Source organism: Taeniopygia guttata, chromosome 26, assembly GCF_048771995.1.
Source record: "Taeniopygia guttata chromosome 26, bTaeGut7.mat, whole genome shotgun sequence".
Taxonomy (NCBI): Eukaryota; Metazoa; Chordata; class Aves; order Passeriformes; family Estrildidae; genus Taeniopygia; species Taeniopygia guttata.
This window is the reverse complement of record NC_133051.1, coordinates 5,992,991-6,004,243: the sequence shown is the minus strand read 5'-3', so window position 1 is coordinate 6,004,243 and position 11,253 is coordinate 5,992,991. Positions and strand designations below refer to the sequence as shown.

Genomic DNA, 11,253 nt, shown 5'->3' with positions numbered 1-11,253 from the left:
TTGAGGGCTGTACCCTCCTTTAGGGTGTCCTCAAACCTTCTTCAGATCTCGCCTGCAGCTGGACAACACCTCCTGTGTGAAGAGAAAGGCCAGAATTTGTTGTGCCCCGCTGTTGCCAGGATAACTCTGAGCTCCTGATTCAGGTTCCTGGTGGGAAGTGGTGACATTGAACAAGTCAGGAGGATAAAATAGATTTGAGGTGAAGCAGAGTCTCTCCTGTTTGGGCTTTAATTTTTGATGGCATTGAAAAGCTGTCCTGGAATAGGACAAAGCATTTGGGCGCAGCCTGGCTCTGGTTTAAAGGGTGGCTTTGGTCAGAGCATTGAAGGGAACAGAAAAACCACCTGGAACAGACAGCATTATTTGGAATTATATGTGCATCCAAGGGATTCCTGTGCCATGTTTTGCAGGAGCAGCTATGGAAAGCTTTTGTCCAAGAAGAAAGCTGGAATAGGTGAGAGAGTCACCTGCACAACTAAAATAAAATACAGAGCTGGAGGTAACAAGCCATGGATTTTGTCCTTAGGAGCACAGGAATCCTGTGGCACAGCCAGTGAAGTGAGGTGAGCTGGTGCAGTTTCTCCAGCTGAGATAATTTCCACAGCATGCAGAAATTCTCTAGAAGAGATGTTCCCATTATTTGATGGGCACAACTTCAAAACAAGCTGGGTGACAATTGAGAAATTCTCCAGAATTTAGGGAATTTTACTCCCCTTCCCTATGATTCCCCAAAAATATAAATTTCCCTCCCTCCAACTGCAGAGGTGCAGCACCAGGGCAAAGCTGGGATGATGGTATAGCTTTGGTCTCCCTCTCATGCTGATAAAATTATCAGGTTCTGAATTCTTCTTGCTCTCACCCATCCCCAAGTTTGAGAGTCTCCACACCACATTATTGTTTAACTGTTTCATTCAAGGTCTGTAAAATCTGTCTCTTCTTGTTTGCTCTCCCACAAGGACTACATCAGCCCTTAACCCTCCTTGGGATCTTGGGATTCACATCTGAAACCAAAAATAACCTTTAGGATACAGAGGTCATCTTCCTCAAGAGAATCTTGATCATGTCTTGAGCCCTCAGCTTTTTTAATCACAGGGTGAGCTTGGGTGGGCTCATGGTGGAAATCTGAGTAAAGCCTGGGCATGCTGTGCTAAAGTTAGATTCAGGGCCTGTGCAAACTCAAGGACTGACACAAACAGCCTGTCTTCCCACGCTTTTTCAGCTGGAAAGTGAGGGATTCACACCCAGAGGCTTTGGAGTGCCTCCAACCCCCCCACTTTTACCTCTGAGCTGCCCTGGTTCCACCCAGCTCCAGCCAAGAATAGTGGGACCAGAAATTTGGGAGCTTGGGTGCGAGCAGGATCCTCCTCCAGCTTGCCTGGCCTCACACCCACAGCACGGGGGCAGCTGCCACACAGAGGCTGTGGGGCAAACTTTGCCAGAAAATGGTTTCAATTCCTCAGAAGGAGTCTGAGCAGAGAGGGGATAAGGTGGATCCCACCTGGGCCTTTGATGGAGCACTGGGGACACCCTCAGCAGATTCTCCTCTCCCCACCTTGCACAGACCCCACCAGTTCCAGGACACAGCCAAAACCAGTTCCTCTGCAGGGAGCTCGTGGGTAGGGCCAGGGAACAAACCCATGGCAGGGAAACCTTTCCTGCAAGCCACGACACCCCTGGGTTTTCAGCACCCAGCTCAGGGTGTGAATGCTCTGGGGACAGGCTGGACCTGCTCCTGGGGGTCTGTTTTTAATTTCCTGGCACAAAACCCAGGTTGGACTCCAGGTCTCAGATGCCTGACACGAGGTCTGAGGAGAAATACCCTTGGAGCACATTTTCTGACTGTGTGCTCTGACACAATTTGCCTTCTTGCAGGGGGGAAGGCAACAGGGAAGTATTTTAGAAGACTGAATCAAGCCATTTAAAAGCCTAACAGAGAATTATTTGGGCACAGCAGTAATCTAATAGCTGGTTTTGCCATTGGAATATCAAGTAAAGAATTGATTTACAATTTTTTTTAGTATAAATCAGCATGAGGGACACCACTGCAAACGGAGATTCAGCAGCAGCAAGATGCAGATTGAAGTCACTAAAACTGGACTGGACCAAGCCTGTGGCACTCTCAAGGCCACTCTCACTGATGCTCTGGGGCACATCTGTGATAGAGCTGAGCCTGCCCCATGACTGAATGGACTAAATCCCAGCCCACAGGCAAAGCACAGGGCACTGTATAAACCTCCTGTAAGCCTCTCATGGATCCCATGCCCAGAACTCAAACAACCAAAGAATTCAAAGTTTATTCTTTAAAAAAGTTATTTAAGAAGCAAAATAATTTACTTCAATTCAAACCAAAAGAGATGCATTATTGAAAGCAAATAATTAAACAAAGTGACAACAAATTAGCCCTTGGGTTAAAAGTCCAGATCCCAACATTTCCCCACCATCCTGAGGGTTACACACAGGCACACACTCAAGGTTTGGGGTTTTTGAGGAGCACAGTCAGGTCAGAATATGATTCAAACTTCCACTGCTCTCCTTCCCCCACAGGCCTGAGGCTGCTTGAAATCCAATTCGAAGGCTGAGCTGCACTAAATATTATCTCACCTTAAACATCCTGCTTAAAATCCAAAGTGCCAGCAAGGACAAGGACAGAATCTGAGCAGTTGTTTGAGCAAGAAAGTTGTTTGAGTGAGGACACAGAGAAACAACCACAGAATTCCACTGGCTCCACTGAGCTGTGCTCAGCCACAGCAACAGAAACATTTGTTCCAGTCATTGGCACTTGGAAGTTCTGAACAAGAGCTTTACCCTTTTAAAATATTTTAATATTTTTAACATTTTACCTCAAAAGTTGTTCATGTCTGTTCTGCCCATCAGGGCAGTTAAATCACCTTGGCACTAGTGCAGAGTTATGCTGTTCTAAATAACAATATTTGGACCAAATCTACTAAACCACCTTTCCCAGGGACCTGTCTTGTGCAAAACCTTCTGTGCTTATCTTCTAAATAATTTTCCCAAAAGTTCACAGGGTTTTGTCCTTCCAGTTCTTGGCTGCCACCAGACCCAGAGTTCTCTGTGAGACAGCTGGAAACAAATTACAACCATTCAGTTCACACTCCTGACTAGTACAACGCCCTGATTTTGTATTTTTTTTTTGCTGGATTTGGAACTACACTGATGGAGTTGGAAGTGTCACCTCTGCAGGTAATCTGTGCAGCACCCTAAAAACTGAAAAAGTCCTAAAATCCATTCTAAAGGTTCCAAAGGTGACACAACTGCAGACCTATCCTCACCAGGGCTTTTTCCCTTTTCAGGTTTTATAGAACCCAAGAGAAAGGGAACAGCAAAGAGCAGCAGATGCATTTTCCAGTCAGTTCCCACCCATTGCTGAGAATTCCCAGCTTTTGGAGCTACAGCTGGTACATTTTCATGGCAACATGCTGGGGAATGTGGGGCGTAGCTATGATGAACCTCCACCCAAATAATTCTCCAGGTTGACCAGACACCCTTCAAACATCAAATGCCAGAGGCTTCCCATGTCTCACAAATGCAGGAAACAATTTCCTGCATTTCCCAAGAAATCAAACCCCACCCATGGGCCTGGGTGACAGAATGTCACCATTCAGTGTCCTCACAACTCCACACTGCCCCTTCCTGCTGGATCTACCTGACCAGGTGTGCACTTTTCTCATTTCCCAGGGGTGTTTTCAGAAAATCCTCCTGGAAAAGCTTTCTCAGCCCTGGCTGTGCAGTGGTGGCAGCTCTGTCAGGTTTAACCTGCAGCATGACATCAGTCGTGGAATGGTTTGGGCTGGAAGGGACCTTAAAGCTCATCCCATGGGCAGGGACACCTTCCACTGTCCCAGGCTGCTCCATCCTGGCCTTGGACACTTTCAGAAGTGGGGCAGCCACAGCTGCTCTGGGCAACATCAAACTCGAGCCAATGGTCCCCACAATTCTGCCCACCATTGTGTGTATGGTGCTGGAAAATAATATTTTATGTTAAATTTTTTGTGGATTTAATTCTTATCAGTCACGTCAGTCAAAGTTAAAATAAATTGAAAAAAGTATTTATACAGATTATCACAGATAAAGAAAATGTGATGCAGTTTGATCCTCTTCATTTCAAGAAGAGAATTAAGACTGTTAAGTAAGCAACATTAAAAGGAAAAAATTCTTCTCTCTCTGTTTACTGATTTCCAGTGCCCATTTGAAATCGAGCCCTCCAAATGAAGATGTGTGACTGACACCAACAGCCTGAAACTGAACCTCCTGCACTGCCCTGCTCCTCGGGCCTGGCACTGACCAAATGCTCCCTCTGTTGGCTGAGGGCTCCTTCCTCCTCCTCCTCCTCCTCCTCGCTGGGAGTTCAGCTCTGCTGCCTGAGCAGCCCCAGCAGCACAAGGAGAGGGGAGGTCACAGCACCCAGGGCACTGGAGCCTTTGCAGCAGTGACCACACCTGTGCACCTGGGACCCAGGGGAGGAGGTTTTCTTCTGGGAGGAACTGGCTCAGCTCTCAGTTCCCTCAGCTGGAGGGAATGGCTCACAATTTCCACACTCAGAATTCCACCAGTCTGTCCCAAACCTTCTGTGGAGCCATCACTGAACTCATTTCCTGCCTCATTTTTTGAGGACCCTGCAATCAGAAGCTGGCTCAGGTGCCTGTGGCAGCTCTCAGCCTTTTCCCCTCCATCACAGAATCCCAGGATGGTTTGGGTTGGAAAGGACCTTAAAGCTCATCCCGTCCCAGCCCTGCCATGCAGGGACACCTCCCACTGTCCCAGGCTGCCCCAAACCTGCCCGACCTGGCCCTGGGCACTGCCAGGGATGGAGCAGCCACTTTCTGCACCCCTGACAGAGTCAACCCCAACCCCCCCACTCCTTCCCTGACAAGGAAATTCCAACTACATTTGACAGTCTAGAGACATCTTGAAGAGACTCTTTACAGTCTGTGGTAAGAAAATAATTCAGAATAAAACAATTTGCAAGTTACAGAGAGAGCTGAATAGCAGCTGTCCAAAGCAACCTCCAGTTACCAGATTAATTAGTGAGAAGCTGCCCAGAAATGCTGGCAGTTCATGTTAAAAATGAACAGCTGACAGGTTTGGTCCAACTTGGAAGAGATCTGAATGCTGCAGGAAAACAATACAGAGTATAAACTGTTCCACCCACAAAGAAAGTAAAACACAGATGCAGTGTGTCCCCTCCCTTGTCCCAGAGTCTCACAAGTGCCTGCTGGACCTTCCAGCCTCCAAATTCCTGCTGGAGGATCCTGGCAGGCCCAGATCACCCACAGCACACTTGCCTGCTTGACACAATGAGCTCCCAAGAAATTCCAGTCCTTGGGGTTTTCCTCAACCCAAGGGACAACTTCAAATCTTCTCAGCAAACAGGCACTTAGTTAGAAAAGGCTTTCCTTTTTATTACAGAAATGGAGGGTCGGGCAGGTGGCACTCCTGGCACTGGAGATGTTGCACTGCTGCTGTTCAGGTGCACAGAGAGCAGACACCCAGCTGGGAGGGGACAGGGGCACTCCTGGTGGCACAAACCCCATGTGACACCAACTGTGCCACTCCTCTGACAGCACTGCACGGAATCCAACAGACAGGGGACACACAGCACTTCTAGCTTTTACTCTAGAGGTAAAGTGTCATCTTTTTCACAGCATTTAGTCTCTATAGTTCACTTTTGTGACTGGTTTTCTTCTGGAACAAACCCAGGTAACAGTGAGAGAAGAATCCCAGCACATCCCGAGGTGCTGCTGCTCCGTGAGCTGAGCAGGGAGGTAGATGCCATGGATGTTCTCTTCAGATGGAGCACGGAGAAGAACCTTGTGCTAATTAACTCTGGTGCCCAGAGTCTGTCCCTGGCACCCCAACACTGCAAGGATCAGCAGGAGAGGCAGCACAGGAGATCGAGGCTCGTCCAGCAGCTGCACCTGAACCACGTTTTCTTGGCATCTGGAACAAAAAGGCACCTCCAATTAGCACTAATTAGCTCTGTCCTGTTCTGGGGTGAATGTGCAGTGCAGCAGTGCAAGTCCTGAGCTGGTCTGGCTGCTTTCATGAGCAACATCTTTCAGGGAATGGCTGCAAGGAATTTCCCTCAGTTGGGAACTCAGATTCCATTATTGGCACCATTTTATTTGGTTAATCCTGGAATCAGCATGCTCCAGAGGAACACAGCTCGAGGGCAGCTGTGCAGGAGTCAATCACTCAGATGTGCACAACCCTCTTTCAAGGTGTTTCTTCAGAAATTATAAATTCTCCAAACAGTCCAAATGGCTTCCCAAAAGAAGGAGACAGAAAGAAATGACACAGAAAATCCTACCATTGGAATTGGTGGAAATCATGGAATGTTTTGGGTTGGAAGCAACCTTAAAGATCATCTTGTTCCATCCACCCATCAGCCAAAAGGGTGACGTGAATAAAAATTCCTTTTCTTAAGCTCTGTCACCAACTTCGAGGGCAATTTTGCTTTTCTGAGCATTAAAGCGTTGTAGGATCCAATCTCTGGGAACCAATATGTTCTGTAAAAGGGGAAAACCCCACCTGCAGCATTTCTAAGCCACACTTATCAGCTGCTGGAAGGGAAAGAATTCTGCCAGTGGAGAAGGGGGCTCCAGCTCACCTTCTCACATGACAAGGCAGGACAGTCCCATGCAGCCCTGGTTCCCATCCTCGCTGCTGTTGAGCTTCTTCATCCGGTACTGCCGGATCTCCCTCACCAGGGTGTAAAAAGCATCTTCCACACCCTGAATGCAAACACAGAGTCAGGTATTTTCTTCCCTGAAGCTTTTGAAATCACTGATCTGTCCATCCCAGAACCCCTTAATGGATTTGAAAGGCACAATTCTACAGAAGAGCAGCACCCAACTGATCCCGTGGTTCCTAAGAGGAAAAATCCCACATGGGTGTCCCAGCCTGACTCCTCCTGGGGTAACAACCACAAAAATAAACATGGAAAACTGTATCTCAGGGAGGTTCCATGCAGGAAACAAGCTACTCCCTGCCTAATTTTAGAATTCTTACCATTCAGCTCTTCAGGATTTTCTGGCTGCTGCTCAATAATTGCACCTTCCCTGCTCTGCTCCCCTGCTCCAGGGCTGGCTGGCCAGGCCCACGTGGCCAAGGAGGCTTTGGAGAAGCCCATTAGTCCAGTCTGGGGAATTCTGTCTGCAATCACAATCTGCTAATTGGCTTTCATTAACGAGCCAAGAGAGCCCAGCAGGTCTGGGGTGAGTGAGCTCAGCCTCTGACACTCCCCAGGGAGAGCAGCTGAAACTCTGCTGCTCCTCCTGCCAGCACGGAGCACTGCTGGAATTGGCTGCAATCAAATTTTTAACATCGTTTGAAGCAGTAGAAAGTAGCTGGGTTTCTTTTTCTTCTGTGTGTTCTGTGAGACTTTATAATGAGGTATTTATTATAGTTAAAATGTGTTTTTTATTTAAGACCCAAATATTATTTTTTTAGGAATTATTTTGCAAGCATTTGTTTCTTATTGGGAGGTGTTTTTATGGTTTTGGAGGTTTATTAAGAGGGGTTTTTGGTGGTTGCATTTGAATGTTTTGATAGTAAAGGTGAATTTTAACTTTTTTTCGGGGCATGTGTTATTTTTTCTTGTTCCATAATTTTCCAGAAAACTACTGTAGGTCTCTTTATCTCTACATTTACTGGTATTACGTTTATTATTTAGAGTATTTTTTTCCCTACTTAGTTTTTAAGTTTTATTTAGTAACTTCAGGGGAGTTGAAATTTTTTTATTCTCTACATTATTTACCAACATGACACACTTGAAAGGAAGTCAGGGTGAGTCTGAAGTGATTCCTGGCCCAGCCCAGAACTCTTTCAAGCTAAGAGTGAGTGGGGAAATAAAAGCTAAAAATTGTAAAGGGATTGAGAAAATGCCTCTCCTGTAAATAGGGCAAAAGCACATGGGAAAATGTCATTGCTGCATTTCCCAGGAAGAGCCAGGCCCTGGGGGAGCCCCTCACCTGTCTCGTTTTTGCAGAGGTCTCTATGAAGGGGATTCCGTAGCTTTTTGCCAATTCTTGGGCCTGTTTTGTGTCCACTGTTCTCGTGGGCAGATCACACTTGTTCCCCACCAGCACCATGGGCACGTCATCCGAGTCCTTCACTCTCTTGATCTGTTCTCTTTAGGAAGGCAAATAAAAAAAAAATAGGAAGTATTTTCTAAATATAAACACTGGTATCATTCAATATTCAAACAACCTTGTGCCACAAAAACATATTAAAGGTGAGCAGGGCCTCAGGGGTCAGCAGGATAGCCAAGCACTTTGTACACTTCATTTTCTGTCCATGGATAACTCCACTCTGGATTTCTCACCCATTTTCTTAGAGATGACATTCTGTAGCTGCAAATGGCATCTGATTCTCAGAATCCCAGACCAGCTGGGGTTGGAAGGGCCCTCTGGAGATCACCTCTGGCAAGGCAAGATCACCTGGAACAGGTGACCACATGCTGGTGGGTTTGGAATATGTCCAGACAGGGTGACTCCACAACTCCCTGGCAGCTGTTCCAGGGCTCTGCCACCCTCATAGAAAGAAGTTTTTTCCCCATGTTAAGGAGTTTTTCCTCATGAAAAAGAAGTTTTCCTAATGTTAACCTTCTTGTGGTTTAGTTTATGGCCACTGCTCCTTGTCCTGTCCCTGGGCATCATGGAAAAGAGTCTGACACTGTTCTCATGGCACCCCTTGGAGATATTTATATGGATTGATGATATGATTAACACAAAAAAACCACTAAAAACCATCTCAGTCTTAACTGACTAAAGGTGGTGATGAGGCCCTGGCACAGGTGCCCAGAGCAGCTGTGGTTGTCCCTGGATTCCCTGGAAATGCCCAAGGACAGGTTGGACAGGGCTTGGAGCAGCCTGGGACAGTGGAAGGTGTCCCTGCCACGGCAGGGGTGGAACTGGATGAGATCTAAAGTCTCTTCCAACCCACCCCTGTTATGATTCTATGCACTGGCACAAACAATGACAAAACTTCCCGCAAGAAGTGGGAGATTTAATATTTGTCTGCTCCTGAGCCTTCAGTGAGGCACTTCAGGGCTTCATTCCCAGTGTCCCGCCCTGTCCCCGCGCTCCCTGCCCGGGGGCAGCCCCAGCGGTACCTGTAGAGGTTGATGTCGGCGAAGGATTTGCTGTTGTTGATGGCGAAGACGCAGAGGAAGCCCTCCCCTGTCCTCATGTACTGGTCCCTCATGGCGCTGTACTCCTCCTGCCCCGCCGTGTCCAGGATGTCCAGCAGGCACGTCTCGCCATCGATCACCACCTGCTTGCGGTACGAGTCCTGCAACACACGGGCACCTGCGTGAGCCCTGCGCCGCTCCTGCCACCCCAGGGGCACCGGTGGGAAGTCAAAATAATCATAAAAGCGCAGCAGGAGCTTTGCCAGCTGCTCTGCAGAAGCTGTGGCTGCCCCTGGATCCCTGGAAGTGTCCAAGGCCAGGTTGGACAGGGCTTGGAGCAGCCTGGGATGGTGGAAGGGGTCCTTGCCATGGCAGGGGTGGAACTGGATGAGCTTTTAGGACCCTTCTAACCCAAACCAGTCGGGACTTTGTGATCTCATCTGTCTCTATATAAAACTATAGTATTTTAAATATTACTCAAACTATCACATTTTGAACCATGCCCAAACGATCCCATTTTAAATGAGACTCTAAGCCCTCTCACCCTTTGTTACAAAACACAGAGCTCCTGTTGCTTTAAAGAAATTCCTCAACAGAAGAAGATAAAAGACTACCACAGACACCCCCGCGGTGAGCAGAACCTCCGCCCCGCACAGACCCGCGCTGGCCTTTCGGTGTGCCCGTGGCTGCTTTAGGAAGCCCCGAGGCAGAACGGGGAGGGGCCGCTCCCGGAGCCGCGGGCCGGGCCGGGCTGAGGGGAACCGGCGGCGCGTCCGCTCCGCCCCGGGCGGGCAGGGCCCGGCGGAGCTCCCCCCGCGCTGCCCGCCCCGGCCCCGCGCACCTCGATGGTGGGGTCGTACTCGTCCACGAAGTGGTTCTGGATGAGCTGGATGGTCAGCGCGCTCTTGCCCACGCCGCCGGCGCCCACCACCACCAGCTTGTACTCGGTCATGGCCCCGCGGCCTCGCCGGGCCCGGCCCGGCCCCGCCGCCGCCGCCGCCCCGCGCCGCTTCCGCCTCCCGCCCGCGCGTCACCGCCCGCGCCGCTTCCGCACACGCGACACGGGCGCGACACGGCGGGACACGGGACACGGGAGGGACACGGGACACGGCGGGACACGGGAGAGACACGGGAAACACACGGGAGAGACACGGCGGGACACGGGAGGGACACGGGCAGGGCACGGCGGGACACGGGACACGGGCGGGACACGGCGGGACACGGGAGAGACACGGCGGGACACGGGAGGGACACGGGCAGGGCACGGCGGGACACGGGACACGGGCGGGACACGGCGGGACACGGGAGAGACACGGCGGGACATGGGAGGGACACGGCGGGACACGAGACACAGCGGGACACGGGACAGACACGGGCAGGGCACGGGAGGGACACGGGGCACGGCCGAACACGGGAGGGACACGGAACACAGCGGGACATGGGAGGGACACGGAGGGACCCAGGACACGGGCGGGACACGGGACGGAGTGACACGGGAGGGACAGCAGAGGGACACAGGCGGGACACGGCGGCACCGAGCCCGAAGCTCGGGGCTGTAAACGGGGAACGGCACCGGGCCCGCAGCCCGCAGCTCTCAAAGGGGGTTTTAGAGGGGGCTTTGAAATTGGGAATGACATGGAGCTCTCGGGATTTGAAAAGGGATTCCAGTCCCGCTTTGTGCTTTTTAGGGAGCTGTTAATGACCAGCTGGAGCTGGGCAGGTCTGGCCAAGGCCTGCACCGAGCTTCGCGCACTTGGGTCCCGTTTTGAGGCCCCAGTGCCAAGAGGAAGGGTCCGGCTCAGAGGCCCTGGGAGGCAGCAGGAGCTGGGAAAGGGAATTGCAGCAGTGGGATCCCAGCACCGCCCCTCTGACCCTACTGCACACAGACCCCAGCACTGAACAGCACCGAGCTCAAAAACGGGGGTTGGACACGAATTACAGTGATGTAATTTGGAACCAATGAATGCTGCTGTTATAATGTATAAATAGTGTAGGGTTGATGATGGGGCCTTTCAGGGGAACTCCCTGCTTGGTGCAAACTGGAATAAAACACAGAAATCCCTCAGGGTGGTGTGAGAATTGGAGGCACCAGGACAGAGACT

At 50.2% G+C, this 11,253-nt stretch overlaps 1 protein-coding gene across 1 annotated transcript; it reads right to left on the bottom strand.

Annotated features, from left to right (window-relative positions):
• Positions 1-2,269: 2,269 nt before the first annotated feature.
• Positions 2,270-10,186, bottom strand: NRAS (NRAS proto-oncogene, GTPase). The gene is made up of 5 exons (XM_002194335.7): positions 9,993-10,186; positions 9,134-9,312; positions 7,992-8,151; positions 6,629-6,752; positions 2,270-5,958 (listed from the first exon to the last, which is right to left on the bottom strand). Exons 1-4 carry the CDS (start codon positions 10,101-10,103, stop codon positions 6,633-6,635), a joined length of 570 nt encoding a protein of 189 aa, XP_002194371.2. The 5' UTR covers positions 10,104-10,186; the 3' UTR covers positions 2,270-5,958; positions 6,629-6,632.
• Between the last annotated feature and the right edge of the window lie 1,067 nt (positions 10,187-11,253).

Bases quoted from the DNA above. Each gene is read 5' to 3' on its own strand.
- NRAS (XM_002194335.7), bottom strand. From the start codon at position 10,103: ATGACCGAGTACAAGCTGGTGGTGGTGGGCGCCGGCGGCGTGGGCAAG. The intron at 9,313-9,992 runs GTGCGCGGGGCC...CGTGTGTTGCAG, and splicing joins AGTACGACCCCACCATCGAG to GACTCGTACCGCAAGCAGGT. The intron at 8,152-9,133 runs GTACCGCTGGGG...GCCTTCCTAAAG, and splicing joins GCCGACATCAACCTCTACAG to AGAACAGATCAAGAGAGTGA.